Genomic DNA, 23,799 nt, shown 5'->3' on the forward strand with positions numbered 1-23,799 from the left:
ATTTGTAGTTAATAGCAGAGCCTCAAATTGTAACTGCAGCAAGGCTGGTGTAAAGTAGGAAGTTTCTCATTTTATCCAATTTTCTCAAGTTTTTACTTCTAGCAGGCTAGTGATAGATACGTTTGCTGCTTCAGTTTCATCTGCATTTCATACAAACTAGATCTAGGGCGAATAGAAAGAGACAAAGAATGAATAGAATAAGAGAGAAACAAAGGGTGAAGCTCTTCACCTGTTACCATCTTACAGTTCTGCAGCAGGTCTGCTGAAACGCTGGGCAGCAGTGCGATGGGCCGTACAAATACTGCCATTGGGAAAAGTTTGAGAAACAGGAATATCGGAGCTAACCAGGAAAAATGTTGGTGAGCTAATCTTGCTGCTTTCCCTGGAGAACCGTAGAGGGCTGGCTGTACTTTGAGGGCTGTCTCTCTTTTCCCATTTGTTCATATTTGCCTGACAAAGTCCCGGCCTTCCATAATTGCTGCGAGGCTCAGCTAGGAGAAAACCCAACTTAACACTTGAACTTTGTCTGGAAGATGCCAGTGTTGCGCATTAATACTTTGAGCGGGGAGCACAGGAAAATGTATTGAATGTGCGGGTCTTGAACTGTCAGCACCGCCTTTCTGAATATCTGGTGAAGACCAGGAAGGCGATTTACTCTGTGGCCGCTGCTGCGTGTGTGAATGCCTGCGAGCTGTTACAAACTGCTGCTGCAAAGAAGCACTAAAAGTTAAGACTATTTCTCCTTCTCAGGCACACTCATGCAGAGGATTTGGGGAGTGGGTATTAAAATGTGGAGTTGGAAACCCTCTTAATTCTTCTGTATGTATAAGTGGTATTGTATCAGATTAGCTCCTTAGTCACGTACACGTTTCAAGATAAAGGGACAGCTATTGTTTTCAGCTGCAGTAACCACCATTCACGTTGATTCTCTGTATAGCCGTAACAGAGATGAGAAGCTTTTTTTGATTGAATATGTCTTAATTCCTTGAAGTATTTTGGGCTTGTCACTGTCTAACTGAACCCAAGATGCTGACAAATATGCAAGTCATTTGTAAAGCGGTTAAAGTACAGCATATATATAAGTAGAGACATTCTTCTGATTAGGAAATAACCTTGTATTAATAAGTCTTTCTGTTGTAAAACTCTTTCCAAATACAGTAATATTCAGAATGGGAATTGGAGAGATTTCAAGGATGCCATTTCATTATTCCCAATCAGCTTTACTATAAACAAACTCTGCAGGTAAACCTAAGCTCCTATTTGTACTCTAAGTGCCTGAATGCCTCCTGAGGAATTATCCGCAGCATATTGCTGGTCAAAGACGATGTGTGTTACATTAGGCATTTTGAATGGTATCCGTTGCATAAGCCCTTCTGTCTTTGAAAATGTTTTTTGTCACTAAAGTTTATAAATCTGGTTTAGGTCGCTATGTTTGTTTAAACTACAGACCAGTAAATGGCTGAGATGTGTATTACATTTCAGGGTTTCGTCATGATATGTTGTATGTATTGGCGTTCAGATCCCTGTGTGGTCTAGTCACTCTCTATATTATTTCAACGAAATAGCTAATGACAAGCTGGTTGCTTAATGAAGTGCTTTCATGACACCTTATTTAGGAGGGAGGATCTTTTTCTGGCAGTTGAAGGCTCATGTAACAATATCTAGTGTCATTTCTCCCTTGGAATCTAGGTATAGTAAGTCATCTGTGTAGTAAACTTACGTCTGGGAAGCCTGAATTAATAACCTCTGGGTCAGCCTCACAAATTTTTCATTATTTCAAATACTTTCTCCTGTTGGTTAAGCCTTTTGTTCAAGACAACATTGAATTGCAGCGGTTAGATGGATTACGACCTGTATTTTTCAGGGAAGGCTATTGGCACTACATGTCATTTTTGTCACAGACTTGAAATGAAGCAAGCACGGAAGTAAAATACATTAAATATAGTAATTATCCATTAAAATAACCATTTCAAAACATTAAGTATGATTATATTTTTATGAACAGTTTTAGCTGTGGCAATAAGCTCAGAGCCAACACACAGAACCGATAAATCTTTTCTATAAGGGAGTACATTATATTTGCACTAATCTTTGTTTCTACAATAAATGGTTAGAGGCAATGTAGGATTTTCCTGCAAATCATAATTAACAACTTAGATAATCTTTTTACATTCAGCTCTTCTTCAATGTAGACACATGCATGGGTATTTATATATCTGTATACCATGTTTTCCATGAAGAAGATAGTAACAATTAAGAAAAAAACCCCTATGTGTGTGTCCTTAAAAATGTCATTCTTCATGTGATGTTCTGGTAACAAAAGAAGCAGAATCTTAGATAAACATCTGGTAGGAATGAAGGGTTCTTCATGTTTTTTACTAGATGAGCATTTCAGACTCATTTGTGACTGAATGATACTGCATTCCCTCTCATGGCTTGTTGTTTTCAATTTATTCTTTACCAGAGACAGGAAGGGAGCAGTGAAATAGGAAATTAGGATGTTTAGAGAGAGTAACTAAAGAGAGCTGCAAAATGGATTTTATTTAGTTTAGATGGCTGAGAGGCCCCTACGTGTGTGATCTGTCCCGCTGCGCTGAGGGAAGCGCGGAAGGACGCGGTGCCCAGGCTGGGCTGCCGTGGTCCGCGGCTGCCTTCCTCAGTTCTCAGCAGATGCTTCATGCAAGGCCCTTCCTAGGAACGTTTCTTGGGTTCTTCGGAGTCTCTGGAAGATGTTATCTCTCCCTCCTCTTTAGCCGGCACTTCTCATGCTTGTAAACAAGACTGGGAAGCAAGCTGGATTGTGGGGTACACGATTCATGCAACTACCAGTTATCCCATCACCCCAATGGGTTTCAGACTAGAATTTTATGTCTCTGGTTGCCTTGATTTGCCTGATCATCTTTTCTAAAAGTGTTTATCTGTTTCAATTCAGAATCGATAAAAGTGCCACAGAAATTACAGATGGAACATGGAAAATGGTAACGTCTGAAAAATTGAAATAGTTTCTTCAGTTGCTTTCACAGAGCCTTACACTATGCTGTGGTCTGACCGTAACTCTGAAGTTAGGTGTAGGAGTACAATAGCAACACAGTCTACAGCTCAGTAAGCATACTAGTAAATTGTTCTATGAGTATCCGAGACTTTAATATAGCAAAGAAGTAATCGTACAGACTCCGGATAGTTTCATGATGTTGCTCTGACAAGGTTAGTTTATATAATGTGTTCCTTTATTGCTGCTGTTATATTTTTTTTAAACTTTATTCACACAATCAATGCAAAGCAGCACTGTAAAGAATCAGAGAAGTGATACTTGCATTTCGGCAATAATCCCATCAGAAGGCACGCTGTTCTTAGCATGATCTACAGGTTTGAAGAGTTCTCTCTTAGTGTAACTTGGAAGTTAGAATACTCCAACATATTAGCACATAACTACAGTTAAGGGTTAAGTCCCCTTAAGTTTAGGGTTTTTCACAACCCCACACACTCCTGAATAATTATTCTCATAACCAGTTTTTTTTCTTTGTGAGATTTTTTTTTAAACACTTCAAATTCATTTCATGAATAAAATAGATGCCTTTGTGTCCGTCCCCCCCCCCCCCCCCCCCCAACTGTGTGACTTGAGAGACATGTGTTTCTTTTATTAAATTAACTCATCATCGTGGTCTTGTTATTTCATCTGTGGGCTTAGCTGACCAAATTTCTATATTGCATGAGAGAGTCATTAATCATTTGAAGAGAATTTGTATACATTCAGTTGCTCAACATCTCATCTCTCACTTTACTCCCAAATAAATTCAATAATGTTGCACGTGTTCTTTTGCTTTCCTTTGTGTAGTCAATAATATTAATTTAACCTCCTCTGTGTATGGTGGGTGGTTGGAAGTAACAAAACAAACCTTGGATTGCAATGAGCACCATGAAATTTTGTTCTGTTCTAGTTCTTCAGTATTTAATTATTTTGATTATCCCCCGTTGGTATGAAAAAACTATCTGGTAAAGTACATGTTTAATTCATCATTCAGAGCCACAGTTAGTGTTCAAATGTTGTCGACTGCTGGATATGCACTGCCTGTTACTTTCTGTTATTAACCCCGAACCCAGCAAAACACTATCTCCAGGTTGTCTGCTGTCCCTGAGCATATCGTGTTGAGGAGACGGGACGGCTCTGGCTGAGGACAGAGCAGCGTTATATGCGTGCCTTGGACTGTGAAGATTCTGGGTTAAAGTTTCTTCTCATGGGGGACAGAGAAGATGCAGAGCTTGAGAAATATTTTTTCTTCCTGCTTGGAAGTAGGAACGAGGCACTTGGGGCATATGTTTGTAAAAAGGCACAAAGAAGTCAGATACGCCTCCACTGATAATTAGAAGCAGCCTTGAGGTTGTCATCAACCTGAATGTGTCAGATGAGCTGAACGTGCATGGAACTACACTGATTTCACTCTAAAACTTTTCAGCTTATCCGTTTGTGAAATAATTTGCTTTTCTATTTCTATAGCACATTTTAAACTGTGTGCAGAGTTTTTTTAATATTCTATATTGAATGTCATTCATTGGTTACCTTGTGGCAAGATGGAAAACTTTAGACAGTATTGCTGTACTGATTTTGAAGCAAGTCTGTAATTTTGATGTTTTCTTTTACAGGATTACTTTATAGAAGTTGTTGATCCTGCCTGTTCACTAGCTTGATATGATCCACAGGGGTTTAAAGAGAAATGAAGGAGTCCTGTGGTTCTGGCTAGTAATGAAAATGGTATTAAATATGAGGCAAAGTCTTGCAATTTTTTTGCATCTATAAAGATAGGCAAATGATACAATTTTTTTAAAGAGGTCAGCCTTATAAAGCTGGCTTTGGAAGCATTTGAATTGGTGGACTTTAGAGGGAAGAAATCCATTGATTGTTGGCTTGAGGCACACAACTTTTTTCAGAAGCGGACTGTGAGGGTAGATACAACAAACTTTAAATTGTACTTGATGCACCTTTTGAATGTGACAAGTACCTTCGCAATACTGTTCAAGTCTAAAATATGCCTAACCTTATGCCCAGAGCATGTCCAGTAGAAGTCAGTAGTTAATCCTGTAAAAATCACACACACTTGATTTTTGCTTCTTTTCCCAGTTGCTGAAAAAGAATGATCCCTCCCACCTTTTTTAAATAAGTGTTTTTAAAAAAAAGGCAGGTATTTTATAATCAAGGTGCTATTTCTGTTATGTGTCAAACTGCATTTCTATTTCTGTCTTTAGACTTTACAAGAGAAGAGTAGCTGAAAGCCTTCCCCAGTATGTGTCCGTGCGTCTTAACTGCTCAACAAAGCCTTAGAGATGTTACAGCCCTCCCACCGCCGGCATACTGACAACCTGTCGGCACGGGTTCTGCTAGAAGTATCTTGCATCTGCCTTTTGGCCGCACCCACATCAGGGGGATACTACTTCTAATCTAAAAATAAAATGAGGTGTAGTGAGGGTTTTTAATGCTCTGAAAATAATATTAATCTAGTCGAGGCTTACTGTGTAATGTTGTATCTCAGTTTTCCTAGTCTGTTTTCAGAGGATCACTGCTGTAGCACGGAAGTAATGGCAAGTTTGATGCAAATGTGTTCAAAAATGTTTTAACATCCTCAAGTGTTCAGAAGTGCTTATTACTCTTCCCTTGTTTTCTTTGCTCTTGCACAGAGCTTGTCCTTTTGGAGTGATAAGTTTTAGGCTAATTGCTGCTTCTTCCCGAAGTGTGGTTTAAATAAAGCCCAACAGACTTCTCATGTTTATTAGCAAGAAAAATGAACCTCTTCTATTAGTATATTTCTGAATTGGAAGCATTGAGTGTAGAGTTCCCTGCGGTGTCCATCAGGAGGGAGCTGGGAAGATGCGTCCTCAGCAGAAGCGCGGAGCCGAGGGAGCTCTGCCTGGGCCGAGGCCGGAGACGCGGTGCCGGAGGGAGCGTTGCGGCTGCAGCTGAGACGGGGCTGCCCCAGCCCCAGCAGTATTCCTGCCACGCTTGCTCAGCAATATTTGCAAGAGATGATAAGCCTTATCAAAGGGCCACACTACTATTCTGGTAGATTTTCCAGGTTGGGGATTTTTGCCTTTTTATTGTTTCACAGTACTAGAGTGTAAGGTCATTGACTGGGATGCAGGCTTTCTGGTATTTGTGGTAACTGTGTGGTCTTGAAATGCTCAACCTTCACAACCGCATAGACTCTACCATTAGTGTATTCCGGTTACAAGATGATTCACTTAAATTGTGAAATTCTTGATTAAAGTTGCTCTAGAAATTTTCAGCAAATTGTCTCCATGGCTTACTCCAGCTCTGTAGAAGCACGATAACTGGCTCTGAACTTACTCGTCTGTGTAACTGGTGTCTTTTTAACATGCGTCCATTGGGAGAAGGGGGAAGTCACAGTGCCACTGGAGCAGGGATTTGGTTTGCTCTTCAGCAGAAAGTATTCCCTGGAGCTTTTTACGTGTATGAAAATGAACACACTGAACACTTGCATTTCTAGACCCAGAAGATCCTTCGATCTCCAGCAAAGCTTCTCACACAGGTGTCTGAAATGTCAAACTGAACGCCCATTATGGAAGCCTGTTTCTCCTTCCTTGTTGTGTTTACTAAATGTAAGAGTGACCAAAGAGTTTTTGTTCAACGTTGTGACAAAGAAAAGAATCTTGAGAGCTTTTGTATGTAAAAATAGATATTTTTGAAGTTACTTATCTGTAAAGGTAAAGGAGGCTTCATCTGAAACTTGTAACCTAAAGTGACTCTTTTCACTTTAGTGGATGATTTAAAATAGCCACCATAATTACTTACTACTTGGCACTTTCATTGGATCAGTTAATCCTTACAAGACCTCTGAGACCTTGATGTGTTATCAATTTACATGCTGGCATAATTGATTTTATACTATAATAAAGTATTATTTATTTATCCTGTTTTAAGACACTTTTAATAGGGTAATCATATTGGGAGGGAATGGATAGCCTTGGGGAAAGGTCATCTTAATCTGATTGTGTAGAAAACAGAGCAGTTGTTTTTGCAATGATGCAAGTAACATTTCTGTACTACTTCCATAATTAAAGAGGGACTGATCACAACATTTCAAATCCCAGGTGTTTTCTGAGCCTTGCTATTGAATAAAGACATGAAAAAAAGGGGGAAAAAAAAGCATTGGAAGTTCCTACAGAGGAGCAAGTAAGAACTTTCAGAGAATAATCTGAAATTACAAAGATCGTATTTTACAACAGGAGATGCCAGTTTTCTCAAAATTAAAAGCTTTTTAAAATTCAGAACAGTTTTTATTCAGTGAGGCTGTTTGCTTTTATGACCTTTTGTACTTGCTTGCTAAACATCAATCTAAATTCTTGAATAAAAGAGCTTTAATCATATGCTTCAAAACACAAGTTCTCCTTACTGGACAACTGTCAGAAGAGACATTTTTGAGCCTTAAAAACTGATATGCATTCAGACATCTGCCTCTTCGTTAACACGTGAATACCAGAGTGGAGACTGTTGTCAATGTGTTTTGTAGTCGGAAAGCCTCCCTCAGAGTGGATAACTTTTCTCTCATTTTGTTTTTTACATGTCACAAACATTTCTGCCCTCTGAGATGTGTCCTACTTGCCAGTCTTGAGTATTTTTTTTTTTTTTAAGACTTACTGATGGTAATAGCTATTTTGCTGAAACTGCCATAGATATTCAAATTATTGTTCGTTTTTAGCTGTCTGTGCTATTTAATGCTAGGTTTTGCTTTCCCCTTAATTTTCCATGTTATTTGCTACTTTTTCATTTTCTCTGATGCTCTAGCATTTTGAGGTTCAATGCAAATGCCATAAACTTTCCTTGATTTAGTGTCTTCCAGAGATGTCTGGCTTTGTCTTTAGATGAGCTGTATGGTTACAGAACCACTGTGAAAATGGTTCTTGCATAGTTAAAAATTACCAGTGTGACCCCAGTACTGCTGTAGTGCTGACCCGTTAGGGCAAATCATTCCCAGTTGTGTTCTTACACCTTCCTACCCCTCGCAGCTCTGCGAATGGGACTTTTTTTATGCTGTCTTGGTAAAAATAATTTCTATATTATAGAAAAAAATATATCAAACTAAAATTGTGGCTTGTGTTGTTTCATGCCATTAAAACAAAATACTTTGTTTTAAAATACGATGAAACCAACTGATACATGTTTACTCTTATGTGCCAAGTACTCTCTAAGTTGCAAAGGCAATTTGCATTAGAATGTATCTTTCAAATTAAACAGTAAATATTTATATTTAAATAAACATGCCGTTTAAAATGTTAACAAATATTTGATAAATAATTTAAGCATCAAGCACAAGATATCTGTTTACAATAAGATAAATGTAAATGGAAACAGAAATAGAGAATGTCACTCATTGACCGCAATGCGATTATGCAAGACATGCGCAATACTTTTCAGTATTATATCTAAGTTACTGATGTCTTGTCTCAGCAAAGTATCCGCTGTAATCAAGGTGCTCGTTTAGTTGAGACATTATGCCAGAATAAGTGGCTAAACTGGAAGAGATAGCTTCAAAGTTTCCTTCTTACCTTGCAGATCAGTTCTCCCCTGCAACCTACCCCCGTGGTTCTCATGGCAGGCCACAAACCTTGCACTTCCCCACAATTTTTCTATGATAGCTTTTGAATGAATTAATTTTTATCATCGTTAACATGTGTCTGTTGCAGCCACCCTAAGAGATCACACAGCACGCGCTTTTGTATTGTGGCTATCTTACAGCATTTTAAAACAAAGCTTGCCTTTGCTAGTCAGCCTGAATGAACCTGTAAAATAATTTTGTGATCAATCTCCTAACAGCCCCGTAAGTCTCTTTCTACACGATGGCGCCAGTGTGCTAGAGCAGCCCAGGGTTCTGCAGCCTATTAGCAATATGATCCTTTGGGATGTCTCAAATGTGGTCAGCTGCTTGCTGGGGCAGAATGGTCCAGTGCGTGTCTATTGAGCACTACTGATCTGTTTACATTGGCTTGCATTGGGAAGGCTTTCTTCGCAAGGGTAAAATATTAGTGTCACACGAAAGCCGAGATTCCTGTTTGTCCCCACTTCTTATGGACTTGCTCTAAGTCGTCTTCGTTACAATACAATGGGGGCTTTCAAAATGGTTCAACAAACTTTAAGAATGATGCAGATGCTGTTAAGGAACGTACAAACAAAAAACCCCAATGTGTTTACTTGAGCAAATTTAAATGCACAAAAGTATAAAAGTTCGTGTGTAGATCTTGAGATGCATATAATAGATTACATGAATAAGATTTCTTTTGGATGCCTTTTCTCCAGGTCATTGCTCACCATGCAAGTCTGTATGTGTCTATGTAGTGTAAACTCACCCGTTGGCCAAGTCACGGTAGAGCCTGGCTCTGCTTCCAACCTGGATAATTATTTTGTTATTTATTAGACTAATAACTTTTTGGCATGTTATATTGGGCACACTCAGAACTCACCAAGTTAAGGTTACATCAAAGATTGACCTCCATTGACAAGATTAAATTGAAGTCATTTTCTCTTAGAGCTTAGCAGGTAGAGTATTTGTGTTGTCAGCAAACAGGACTTTATCCTCTTTCCCTTGGGCGTTCTCTCAAATGCAGTGTCAGAATGCCAGATGGATTTACTTCAATATTCTTTTCTCCAATTTTTATTTTTAATTTTCCTTCTGTCACCTTTCAGCTGTCACACGCCATAATTTCCTTGGAAGGAAAGTGCCCAAAAGAAGCCACTGTATAACAGCTCTGCTTAAATGCTGATCTTTTTTCAGTAGTATTTTTGAGCTGTATATATTACCTGATGTTGGCAGGACTGTCTTAAATATGTTATTTTTGTAGGCTTCTCATTGCAAAAAGCCCAACAAGCCAACCCCCACCCCCCAAATAAAACAGAAAAAAACCCCCAGGAAAATATTGTCTGTAATACCGTAAGGACTATTTTATGCTACAATTTGCTTTAAAAAAACCCCACATAAATCATATTATTGTGTATACACTTGTGGAATTGAAAAGAGAAAATACAGACTCAGACCAATAAATCAGTGAATACTAAATCAACCAAAGAAACAATCGGTCCTAAATACCCTTAATTGTGAAACGAGTGGTTCCATTTATTTAGAATATAGCAGATTTTAATACTTGGCTAGCCTTGCCGCTTAGAGAACATGATGAAGGAGGATAATTACTAATTAACTCCTTTGGAAAAGGAAATAACCCACCGAATGAAAGGAAATAATATTCTTTTAGAGGTGATTTCCATGTATATTCTGATTTGAAATTTGTCCATTTTTCCTACCATTTCCAAAGTATTATGAAACCCATGGGCAAGGTAAATTTACATCCTTGAAATCACTGAGTCTGTATGTGAATTACTGTAGGTATTATTCCATGATACATAACTTAAATTCAGTTAAAGGAGAGCAGTATATTGCTACATATTTTAGTACAGAATCTTTTATCTCCAAATGTATTCACCTTTTTTTTGAAGTGTAATACTTAAATACAACTTTTCTGTTAAAATTTGGAGTTATGTGTTGTGAATGCTTTCAATGGTGGTCTTTAATAAGAAAAAAAAACCCAAACCCCTTTGATTTCTCTGTGAGGATCCTGATAAGACTTATAAAGCCAAGAAGCATCATGAAAGTGACACAGTGGCTTATCTGTAGCTCCAGCGGTTGTGCAGGCGATGTCATGTTCAACAGAGAAAACAGAAAACAAAACCCTGCCTTTAAGGACAAGAAAAGAGGTGGTTTGGAAACAAGATGAAACAATCATCCTCACCCTGCTGGAACTTAGCCGTCCAGGGGGTGTGAAGAGAGAGGTGGTTGGCAAGAAAGAAGCATGAAATATATAATTTTATTTATCACTGTATTCCCAGGGGATAGAATATCAGCCTTTCTTCCAGGCCTAGGTAGCATCAAATGTATCATGGAAAAGCTACACAGCTTCTTCCTTGCTTGGAATTGGAGTAGAGTGGCATTTTACAACAGTCATTAGTGCATGGTTTAATGTTGGAAGGAATATTCTATTTCTTACTAAGATGGGAAATAAGAGGTGGGCTTTCAAGTCTTCTGCCAGCTGTCTCTGGCTTTTGCAGAAAGGGTAAACTGCAAAAGCTGCTGTCACATGTGGGCGGCAGGCATGCAGTGCAGTTAATGATCTGTGATAAACCTGGATAATAAGCAGAGATGGAGAAGGTTTCTCCCAAATAGAACGAGAACTGGTGTTTCTTGGAAATGATCACGTTTCTTCACCCTTTTGGTTTTGGTATGAGAAGAATCAAATCTATGATGGTGACAATCACCCAAATGGTATAGAGAAGGGTAGCATCTGTGGGGGTGTTGGATAATTCTGGTAACTTTCAGAATTAATTAATTAATCAAACTGCAACTTTAGACAAATTATATCTCTACTCTTTTCTTTACCTGTGGCTCCTGGAGGGGGGGGGGGGGGGGGGGGGAAGACAAGACCATTTGTTTTTTTTTTTTTCCAGCACTTTAGGATTCGATAGCTGTATATATTCATGAGATGTATGCAGCAGATTATTTGGCTCATTTCAGTATAAACCAATTAAAGTAAAATAACTTTAAGGTCAAATGTTTAATCATGTCAGATTAATTTCTGTTAAATTGATTTTCAAATACTGATGTGTCTCAGTTTTTGTTACATGTGATCAATGTTACGTAGAACACTGAGTTTGTCTGAACGTTTCTGTCATACACAGAAGGTCCTCAAAAATCTAGCTGATACGCAGTGTCTTCTTTCATATTCTGCTTTCATCTATGATGCAAAGTATGAGTTGGCCATTTTGAAAAACTCAAAGCTGAAAGAGCAGGATATGGAAAGCTGCTTTCCAAGTAAGCCTCCATTTAAGATACTGGTTAAATTATCAAGGCTTCTAATGGAGGTGCATAGATTGCAAGATTTTAACTAATTCTTGTTTAGTAGAACGAGTTGCATATCACACTGAACAAGGGTACTTGTGAAAAGCCTTTTCAGTTTTTGTCCTTGCTGGTTTGTTTTAGCTTTGCAAATGGTACAATATATTTATCCTTGTACAGGTTGTGTGGATATATATGATTTGTGAATGCATAGATTTATGTCTAAATACTATTTATATTGATATACTCTCAAATGCTTAGGTAGGGCAGAGACTCATATTTAAATTAATGAGATTCTTCAAAGACACTAAACTTTGGTCTCTTTCTATTAAGAAGCACATCACAAACTGTTGCCAAGGGTTAAGGTTATTTAAGAGGTTGAAAAGTGTTCTTCACTGTTTGTTGCCTGTAAAGCTTGATAGAATTTCTGGTTAAACTAGGTCGTAAAGAAATCAATAATTTTATCTAAATTGCTTTTGCTTATCTGGTTATAGTTCTGTACAAAATAAGCCAAATACTCTTCACGAATCTGTAGCAGGCAGACAATAATTTCTTGTTCAAAATAAGTCACTGCTAAGTTTATATGTCCATATTAAAGTATGCATAATTTTACAAAGCCTACTATGATGTGCATTTGTAAAATTCAGCATAAAGCCAGTACTTTTCTTTAAGAAATGTCAATCTGTACTCACTGGGTAAGCAACAACAGCTGTAGTTAATATTCCTGTGAAGTAAAAACAGTTTTAGTTTGTCAAGGCCTAAGTTCAGCACTGATAGCAGTTCTTGAACGGATGGAAATAAGCTAAACAGAGATCATCGTTAAATAATTATCCAGGGAATTATTTAAATCTGGAGAGCTTTCTCTTAAAAACAGTGCCTACATTGCTTATGTTCAGGGTGTTTGTTGGGCTGCCCTTAACATTTTCGGGGCAGCCAGAGATCTGAGGTAAGACGGGGTTTTCTTGTGAAGTATTGATAAATCTAGTTGCAGAAATGTACCTGTACTGGGAGTATAGAGGGAATCTGAGAGATGATAAAAATATCTTGTTCTTCTATTCTAGATGGAGATACATGTAAATGTTAATCAATGGATTGATAGATACGTTAAAATATTCAGACCTCATATTTTTATGCTGAATGTGGGTTTCTGTTGCAGTATGAATACTTCAATGCTGTGCTCATAAACGAACGAGATGAAGAAGGAAACTACCTGGAGCTGGGGAAGGAGTTCATTCTAGTGCCAAATGACCACTTCAATAACTTGCCTGTGAACATCAGCCTGAGTGATGTCCAAGTACCAACCAATATGTACAATAAGGGTAAGAAAAGAGCTGTTTTGTTTCATCGTTCCACTGGCTGAGCATAGGAGCTTCCTTGCTTTTAAAATGAAGCCGTTGATTCACTCTATATTGTGTGTGTCTTCCAGTTTGCAATTAAACCGAAATTTCAGCAGAAGACTGCTTGAAGCGTGACAGTTTTGTGATTATCTTTTGTTCTGTGGCAATTTAGCAATTTAATATGGTCAATGATTTGCATATTAGACTTGTGTGAATCCTGCCATAGAGTGTAGAATATGGCAGAATATGTTTGTTCTTATGAATTACTTTCTGGAATCTCCAAATCAGTTGAACAGGCCTTACATTGCCAATTACAAGTAACATTCTGTCTTTGCCGAGAGCTAGAACTGTCTGAGAGCTAGAACTGTCTGTGAAAGACACGGGGTAAATGGGAGGGGAATATCTTATTAGATTGATGCTCTCAAGCTTCTGGGAATAATTCTAGCTGTTTATGACTGTGTACACAGCTGCTGTGAGTTTTCAGATAATATTTAGGAGGAATAAACTACATTAAAATTTCTACTCCCCTGACTATTTGTCATAGGTGCTGGATAGCACATAGCACTAACAAATAGCTACGTTAGACATTAGGAGTGATGGACTTCGGTCTAAAAATTGGGAATGCAAACTGAACTCAGGTAAATGCTTACTCATTCTCCTTTTGCCACTTCCCTTAGATCAGACAGCAGAATTTTGTAATTTTACTGTGCTTATACAACACCTATCTATTTATTTTTCTCAAGCCAGTAATAAAAGAAAAATTAAGAAGGAAAGCGCCAATGTCATTGGTCTGCAGAGAGCCACCTAATCTCATTATCTGGTTCCTTTTCCTTGTTTTAACTATACTGAAAGACAGCTAAAAAGACATTAAATGCTTTCCTTGGAATACATTCCAGGCTAGCAATTGTGATAATTCATGCGAGGATATTTTGTAATCACAGATGGAAGGAGAATTAATTCGGATAGGTTTGGCTGGTAAGAGAAGCAATTGATACGACAGCTTCTCTTCGAAGTTATGATTCAGACTTAAGAATCTTGAGAAGCCAAAAATCGTACAGTAATGCTTTAAATTAGGGATCACAAAATAACAAAGCTTCTGAGAGAGTATTTGAAAGGTTGTGAAATGATTAATTACAGGATATTTTGAAAAGATTTGGAAAATGCTTAAAGCTTCTAAAGCTACCAAACCATTTTTTTTGTGCAAGTGCTAATATTTGTTTAACTGAGCCTGTCTATAAATTAATTCATTCCAGAATTGCTAAGGAGGGGAGAAAAAGGAAAAAAAATCCTATGGTTGCAAAGGGATATAGAGGTCAGGCAATCATGTTTTTCTGGAGAAGCAAACTAACCTGAGTAGTTAGTTAGTGAGAGCAGCAAAACTAAAGGACCTTCAGCTACATAATAAGTAGTACTGCTATGTATAGAATACATTTTTATGTGCTGATTAATTACAGTTAAAGGCCAAAGTCAGAGGTCTTGTTGCATTTTGTTTTGGCCTCTAATACAGGGACTGCCTGTAGGGATGGGAAAGATAGAGCTCTGTGATGATTCCTGTTTCCACTTTGTCTAATTCAAACCAGCCAAAACCATCACTTTATGCAGCTGTAGAAAAGCTTTTTTTTTATCATTTAAATGCATTCCAACTGCTGAAATCCGGTTTGCTGCTGACATTTTCCTTAGACGTGGACATGATAGTCTCGGCTCGGAGACTGACAATGTCTGGAAATGTTACTCTTACCAAGAAGAGGCCTGTATACTTACATTTTTTGTTGCCCATTTTTTCAGTTCTGTGATGCGGAGAGGGTGATAACAAGTTAATTAAATCCTAGCCTGAGGGTACAGGCAGTAGATATTGACAGGTTTACAACCAAGTGTCTGCACAACACCATTTCTCTAGAAAATGCCTGTTGTTCATTTCCAGGTTATGTTTTATTTTATTGAATTACTAGGCAAAACCACAGCCCAAACTTACAGTTGAAAACAGACAGTGTGATCATTGCATATTTAAACACAGGACTCTCAAGTCTCAAGGCCTCAAGCTGCGCCAGGGCAGGTTTTAGGTTGGATATTAGGAAAAACTTCTTCACCAAAACGGCTGTCAGGCCCTGGCCCAGGCTGCCCAGGGCAGGGGCTGAGTCCCCATCCCTGGGGGGATTTAAAAGCCGGGCAGACGTGGTGCTGAGGGACATGGTTTGGTGGTGGGCTTGGCAGCGCTGGGTTAACGGTTGGACTCCATGATCTTAAGGGTCTTTTCCAACCTTAACGATTCTATTATTCTAAGTCAGCACAGAAAAATGAACTTTTTACTTGTAAGCTAATTCTAAGGTTGTTCCTTCATTATGGGTTTTTTAGTCATAGAGATGCTGATAATTTGCAATGGGATCAGAGGAGAGTCACAGGACTCATCAAAGGCTTGAAGAATGTGCCTTAGGCTGCAAGACTCCAGGAGCTCAGTCCATTTAGCTTATTCAAGAGATGATTAAAGGATTAATCAGTTGATTTCTAGTTAATTACTAATACCAGGCTCTATAATCTGATTGCCAAAGGTTTAAAAAGATCCGGTGCCTGAAATTGGGTTCCATTATTTTGCAAATTGCACAAATGTAGGCTCAGTTAAGGCATGGGAGGGTTGTTTGTGTTTTTTGTTGTGTGGGGTTTTTTTGTTTGTTGGTTTGGGTTTTGTTTTTTTTAAAATGAAGCTAGTTAGTGGTCTATTAGAAGGGTGTTGTCCTATGTCCCTCCTCCCCCCCCAAGCCTTTAATCAAGACCAGATTCTTTTTTGTTTGGTTTTGAAATAATACATATTCTAGAATTAGTTTGGGGAAAGACATTGGCCTGGTCAGCTTGCATGATCATAGCGATCCCTCCCAGCTGTAGAATCGCTAAAGTGAATGTTCACAGTCCCTAACTAGGCTCTAAATGAGATTGGCGTAAAAATCATGGGACATAAATACATTGCTATTCTTCATATATCTTCTGGTTCTTTCAGCCTCTGCATAGAAAAGCTTAAAAATATTGATGATAACAACAGGACTAAATAACTCCCATTCTAAGGAAACCACCAAGTTCAGAATGTGAAAAAAAAAAAGCAAAAGCAAATTTCGTGACACTTATGATGAAATGATGAAAGTTGAAATACCATAAATATCAAAACTATGATATTAAAATTTAACATGGAACATTTTGAAAAGGAAAATAAGAGCCAATAAAAAAGGCTGCCAACCTAATTTGTAAGCATCCGTGTAACTCTAGTGCCATCTTTGAGTACAGATTGCATGCGTGTACTATAAATGCAGAAGGAAAAGTAAATTAGTGAATTTAATAAAGAATCACAGTTTTGCATTTACAGTACTCTTGATCATCACTGTAAAATACAAAAAGCTGATCTGGTTATCGATGCGCTCTTTTCATTCCCTTCTTCTGCATACCCTCATCCCCCAGTTTCTCCGTATCTTACAGTGCACTTCAATTAACGTTAAAAATAGAAAAGTTACTGATCTTTAGAATATAAAGCCTATGGAGCTCAGAAAACACTATTTCAGCATTCCTATAATGTTCACATACTGAAGGAATTCAGGAAAAAAAAGGGGGATGATTGTCCTTTACAGATAAGTGTGCTTATCTGTCTGTCAATACAGAGACCTCTCGGCTCTGGGCTGTTTCACAGCAAGGCTGGCGGTCCATCCAAACTGCAGAACATCCTGATGGAATTGGCCTCCTTCATTCCTCCTGAAAGTGACTGCTTATGATAATGTTTTGCTTTTGAAATGTTTAAGCACACATCGGGATTCTAAATCTGTCAGTGCATTCTGTTTCTTCTCTTTAAGCGCAAAGTATATTCATTGCCTATAGCCACAGGATTTGCAAGGCAGTATTCTTTTAAACAATGAATAAATAATGAAGATTCGGTAAGAAGTTCTGCGGTGACTGTCCTAGCGAGCGGTAGCTCTTTCTTCCATCCACAAATTTCGTGACTGGCAATTATCAGCTGTGTAGAGATTTCTGATAGAAAGTAGGGAAAAGGGTTAGTGAATTAATCATACAGGTATATTCATAGATGAAAAAGGAAGGGAGGAAGACAGTTCCTTTTTTCGTGTTAGAAGGAAAGTTTAGTTTTGGAAAGTAGAGAATCGATCTGAATCCAGTTTGGACGATGCAGTACCAAAGCAGAAGTCCGGGTATGAGAACAAGTGTGTATCAGGCACTGTCTGATTCAGCTGCTGTTGTTTTTTCAATAAAGTTTATCTACATGGGTTATTTATCAGCACCAAAGTGAGTTTTCATATTTCTTATTTTTTCTCTTTCTCCTATTATTCTAGAATGTAAGTGATTTGGGACATGCTACTGTCTCAGACATATCTTGCATATATGCGTCTATAAGTATACCTTCCAAAGATACTGAGATATACCTTTCTACATATCAACTGGTATATTTTAAACAGCTATTGTGGAAGAGAGTAGTAATGAGAAATGATTAATGATTTAAAGTTTACACAGTTTCAACATTAGCTTTATTACTTTCTGAGATGCTAGTAGTATATTTAGAAGAACTAGGAATGTGGCATATAATTAGAAAGTAGGCAGTTGGAATGTGGGCTTGGCTTTCTGGCAACCATCCATGGAGAACACAGTTTCCGGCAGTAGGATTGCCACTGGGAAAAAGTAGGATTCCATAATGGATGTACAAAAGGAGATGATAAAAGAATGCTTCAGAACACTCAAATCTGATCTTGCAGATGTTGACAGCATATAAAAGTTAAGAAAAATAGAGTAGCATTTTTCCTTTTGTCAGTATGAGAATGTAGGTAGTCTTAACTTCTTAAAATCCTACATTCTTTGTCCAAAGTACATGCTGTATCTGAGCTGAAGAACTACTCTGGTAAGGCTGTGTCACCTCATATTTACCCATATTTGTGGACAGTAATGACATGTTTTCTGCTATTGAGTTTACACCCAACATTTTTGCAAGTTCCTGGAAGAAGCTTATGAGTACTTGGCTAAATGTGGACTTCAAAGGAACGTAGATGAAAACCAAAGCTGGGGTGAGGGTGAATGTGTCTTGGTGACATACACTCAGACAATTCTAAAATATAGCACCTGTTGAGAAGTGAAGTATAGTGTAGCACAGCACCAGAAGTGACACACAGCAGGATCTCATCTGCTTATGTTAGCGTTGCATAAATTCTAGGAAATTCAAAAGGATGTTGATAAATACATTATCCCACAATCAACTGAAAACAACTCCTATTTTGAGCTTTTGCAGTCACTCTTTGTTTATATGATAGGGTAAACTTTACATTTGTAGTTTGTAGAAAGGGGAAAAGCCCAGGTTCTCTTCTTTAATACTTCAGAAATTTCTAGATGCAAGCACTTTTCCTTGGCTTTTAAACTGTCTTTCTATTGTACCTTTCTGTCCTCAGAATTGTGGGCTTTTGTATTTTGCAGTTTTTACTCTCAATTTTTACTCTCTCATTCTCCCTGTGTTTTTAATCATTAGAAAAAGTTAGACTAATGCACTAATTAACATAATTGACTAATATAGCTGGCACTAAATTCTCCTTTATGAAGTACTGGTGCAAACTAGAGGGTTGGACTCCTTGAAGTCAATGACATTATTGTTGCAAAATCAGCAGTAGACTGCAGTTGCCTCTTCCATCCCTAGGAATGCGAGCAGGCAGCTCCTTAGATACATCGCAGCAGGCACCTGCCCATCTGGAAGACTTTTTAATCCTGTTCCCTTTCTGGGGAATTACTCCAGTGTTTCCTGAATATTTCTGGGACTTGAACATTTCCAGGATAACTGTCAAGTGTAAGAATTCAGAGAGATTTATAAGGACAGTTGATGCACTATATATTTTCTCAAAAAGTGTCAAGTCTTTTGTTTAACTACCTTTTGTTGTTACCAAAAGTTAAGTAGTTAGAATTTTGGATTTTAAGAAGTTTGGTGTCTACAGCCTCTAGTTGGGAATCAAGGGTAGATAGTAAGATTCTTAGGTACATACCTCTATAATTTGATTGCCTTGAATAATTTATTTTTTTACATGCATAAACAAGATCTCACTCAGACCTCTAGATAGAAATGAATACAATGAGAAGTGATGTGATGCAGGCCTTTTACAGTAGAAACAGAATAACAAAACTAAATGGGTTCTAATCACAGCTGGATATAAAAAACCACTGTCTTTACTGAATCTTTGTTTAGAATAAATGTGCTCAGTGTAATCATTTCTTCACTGTAAGAAATTTAGATCTAAAGAGAGACTTCTGTGCCTGAGAGCTTTTTCAAGTATAAAAATGTTATTTATTTCTAAAAACTTTGTCTCAAAATTTTCACTGTAGTTCTGCCTCCAGATTTGGTCTGGACTAAAATATTACACAGACAAAGAAAACCTTTCTAAATGTTCTTAAAAAATAAAAATGCCTTTTCGAATGAGGTCAGTTTTACTTTCCTAGTTGGATATCTGCTACCTTCATTCCCTTTCTTTGTCTTCGCAAGAAGACACAAAGAACGAGTGTGGTTATTTAGGCCTAGTTTTGTACTAACTCTTAGGTGAGCTTGCATAGTTTTCTCCTCACATTGACTATTTCATTTGTTTCCATTTAGGCCTGTACTAACACTTCGACAACTGCACATTGTATTCCTTTTCTTATTACATTTCTCTTTCCTGCTTACCAAAAACCACTTTCTCCTACTTTCAATCCTGAGCTTATATCTCCATTTTGTAGAATCATAGAATCATTTAGGTTGGAGAAGACCTTTAAGATCATCAAGTCTGACTGTTAACCTAGCACTAAACCTATTTTCTAAATATATTACCTATTTTTCACTAAAATCTAGTTTTCACTAACCTATTTTCTGTATGAGCTAGTTCTTGCTTGATCTCCTTTGTGCTTAGGACAAGGCTTTCTGTACCTTTGTTTGGAGATGAATTACCTATAAAGAAGTTGTGAAGCGTCTGACGGCACAATTGGGTGTGTGATGTAAGCTGCAGGTTATTGGGGGATAAGAAATTACTGCTCTCTTGCCACTTGTGCTTGCTGGGCATTACTGTCCCATTCAAACCAGCTGTCGTAAGCTGTTCTGTAAGCTCTTCCTGAAACTGGTTTGGTAAAAGGAATCAGATCAGCATTTTTTCCTAGCAGAGTGTTTGAAAACAGAATAATTTCGACAGAATTAGAGTGGGGGTGACTATATGTGAATTTATCTGCCAGCTCTGGACAGTAGTCTCTGAGAGATGGTGGAGGAGGTAGACATGTGCTAATAGAGGTAGATGGGGGAAAAAAGATCATCTCTTTACTGGGATCAGATCAGATGCAGCTTGAGCAACATGTCTGATTTTGCCTTAAAAGAAAAAGAGAGAGAGAGAGAGAGAGAGAAGAAAAAATAATTTCTCTTGGCAGTAGAAGGGAAGTAGGCTTACATAAGTTGATTTAAACTAATGGGAGTTTTTTCCTTTGTTGTAATTTCTAGTTTACTATGTATATAATCTTGTTTTACTTGCTGAGTTTGATAATGGAGGAATATTTCCTAGAGGATAAACCTTCATCCTATTAACACAGCTGACAGTGGAATGAAATGCATTCTACAGCTTTGCAAGACTTAGTTATCCATTGAGTTTTTTGTACTTCTTGAGTCACGGAGGAGAGAGTCCAAACTTCCTACAAGATAAACAATAGAATTTCAAATTCTAAATGCTCTTAATTATTTTCAATGTATTTTTGTTTTCATTGCTAGTGAATGTCAGAGGAAAAGACATATAGGCACACCTATGCTACATGGTGGAAAGTTGTGCGGTCTGTTCTTACCCCAAAGGGTGCTGACATATATGCATGATTCACTGGAGTTAGGCATGGAAATATTACGGATGCAAGGTAGTTTTGTGACCATGGTTCTGCAACTAAGTTGTCAAGTCCTGGATCAGAAGAATTTTAATTTATTAAGGTGCAGCACAAGGTTAATGTCTCTATTTTGCTTCTCATCCAGAGATAGCCAGATTGCAGCTCTGCACCGTCTTCCATTCGTACAGTATACGACGTATAGCTTTTGAGAGACATGATATTTTTGTACGCCGATATTTTAGTGCTTGCTTGTTTTCCCAGAGTTCGTTTCCAGTGGGATTCCATTGTATAGCCTGAGACACAGCTTCTCACTTTAACCTCTGTCACTATTGGAGAGTTTTGGACCTGGCTCAGCAATCTGGTGCTCTTCAGCACAGCACCAAGTGCATGCCACCTCCCCACAAACAGTTATGTTCATTGATTTTCATTGTCTTAAAATTTAACGCTTGCTGAACTACTGTGCTCTGTGCGAGCCTATGCTTCAAAGTTCTGTGGAAACGGCATCTACATCTTTTAGCTTGGGCTTTTTGCGCTTTACTCCTAGTAAAGTCCTGGGGTGAATATAGCATAAATACTTAAATGCCAGTCATTCAAGGTGCACACAAGCAGGAGCACTGTGCTGGTACAAATGAGTAGGCTTCTGAACAGACTCAGTTTTGGAAATTTTTCTTCCTTGTTTCATTTACAATGATGTCTGTTCAAATTAGTTTAAACAGGGAAACGTCTACTCTTAGCTTGGAAGGATTCTTAGACTCCGTGAAAAGAATTGATTACTTGTTTTTGAAGTGCCCAAGGTGAAATGTTGATTGGAATGTGGAAACGCAGGATGTAGTGGGTAATGCACAAAAGGAGCACGGTAACGTGACTACATACAGTGAAGCGTACGATAATAACTGTCTTCCATAAATGGCTTTCTGAGTCAGGAGGGCACTTTGAAGCGCCTTCCCGCTTTCCTACTTGTTGCTCAAGCTGAATTAAAATACCAGTGTCTGGGCATGTGCAGATAGTTATTCAAATGCCTTTTCCTTTTTTAGAAACTTGATATCAATAACTACTCCATAACTACTGAAAGCCAATGGAGTCTGCTTCAGGGAGGAAGTATGCTCAGTGCTGGGAGAAGAAAATATGTTAGAATCAATTACTGATTTTAACAATGATATGTCAAAATAAAGCATAAAATTTCTTCAGAAGTGCTGGGTCTGGAAAGTTACTTCCCAGCTTTCATTTATAATGGAGAATGGGGCTTATACTATTGAACCGTCTTTCAACCTTTTCATTATATTGAGTACGTTTTAAATTAAGGAAGTTACGTGAACTTTTAGCACAGCGCTTACACTGATTTTTTTTTTTTTTAATGTTGACATTATTTATACTGAATACATTTCTCTTATCATTCTCCTGCAACTTTGACATTTCATAATGTGTACCAGTACAAAAGACTGAATTTTCCCATCCGTTGTTACATCAAGCAGGTTATATTTCATAGTACTGCCACATGATTTGGAAATACATTTTGGGGTCACAGTCATGTTTTTTTGAATTTTGTAATTGACTAAGTCTTGCCTACTATAATGTATTTGAGAGGGGAGCAGGTGAACAATATGGTTTAAATCAAATAATCATAATAGACTTTAAAAAAATCTCTTCTTAATAACAGTTCCCACTTTCCTACCCTTGACATTAGACTGCGATACGTGCATTCTGCTAGTTGCTGTTTTGACGCTGGGAAGGATTTTTTTCTTGTTATCAGATTGGCTGGTCTTTGGCAAATACCTATCGGCAGCCCAGAGACTGGTTAGCTTATAAAATCTCTGCTATCATAAATTGGCAGGTGCCTTAGTAAATTACTTTTACATTTTTATATCATAGGGCCTGGTTCTCTGTTAAATTGGGAAATATGGGTATGTTAGGGGGAAGACCTTTTTTAAGAAAGCTGGAGAATAGTGTGGGCATGGGCAGGTGAAAAATTAATTTCTCCAAATCGTTTTTGTTTGAGATGTTAAAAAAAAAAAAAAAAAAAAAAAAGAGGAAAAAAAGAAAAAGATGACATTGGATTGCAGATTGTCAGATATCTATCCAGGTATATTTAGATAATGAAGTAGTAGCCTGAGTGCAAGATGTTGCTGTGTCTTTACTGGCAGAGCAGAAGAACCAAGACAGAAAATAAAATTTGATGATCAGTGTTTTACAGTCCAAGAGTTAATCTGCTGCTTTGAAAAATAAAATCAATAATATAAATTTTAAGTTAGAGAAGTCTGTCTGACTGTCTTCCGTCTGTTCTTTCCATCCTCATACTGTGGTATAGCTGCTGCTCTGGTGTTTTTGAAGTACAGGAAGGGATTTTATCAGTGCTTTCCATAACTGCAGAGTTTTTCTGTGATGGATGCTGAAGTCCATGAATATTTTCAAGCGTTTCTGTCAACAGGAGATATGGTTTATGTCAACTCAACTAACGAACATAAGGCACACAATATGTTGCTGAGAGTCTCAAGCTGTGTCATCAGCATTTTTAAAAATGGTTCGTGAATGTAAAATACAATTAAGAGTTTAATAATATGTAAAAAGATAAAGTCTTCATTAATAATAGTCTAAATTCATTTTTTGTTAATTTAATACCACACTGAGACTAATTCCACACCATTGGATTTGAAATAAATTCAAGTATTAGCAACTGTTTTGACTCTGTAACAGTAATCACTCTGAGTAAATATGGATTTAGAAAAGAAGTGATTAAA

The 23,799-nt window shown here is 37.7% G+C and overlaps 1 protein-coding gene across 1 annotated transcript in view; it reads left to right on the top strand.

The window, feature by feature from the left end:
• Positions 1-23,799, top strand: part of CACNA2D3 (calcium voltage-gated channel auxiliary subunit alpha2delta 3) — a gene marked incomplete at both ends in the record, with an annotated part of 457,978 nt that overhangs the window by 161,064 nt on the left and 273,115 nt on the right. The window contains one exon of the mRNA XM_082321351.1: positions 13,045-13,207. Coding sequence (XP_082177477.1) covers positions 13,045-13,207 — 163 coding nt within the window. The remainder of the gene's footprint in view (positions 1-13,044; positions 13,208-23,799) is intronic.

This window comes from Platalea leucorodia (assembly GCF_965183815.1).
Source record: "Platalea leucorodia genome assembly, chromosome: 9".
Lineage (NCBI taxonomy): Eukaryota > Metazoa > Chordata > Aves > Pelecaniformes > Threskiornithidae > Platalea > Platalea leucorodia.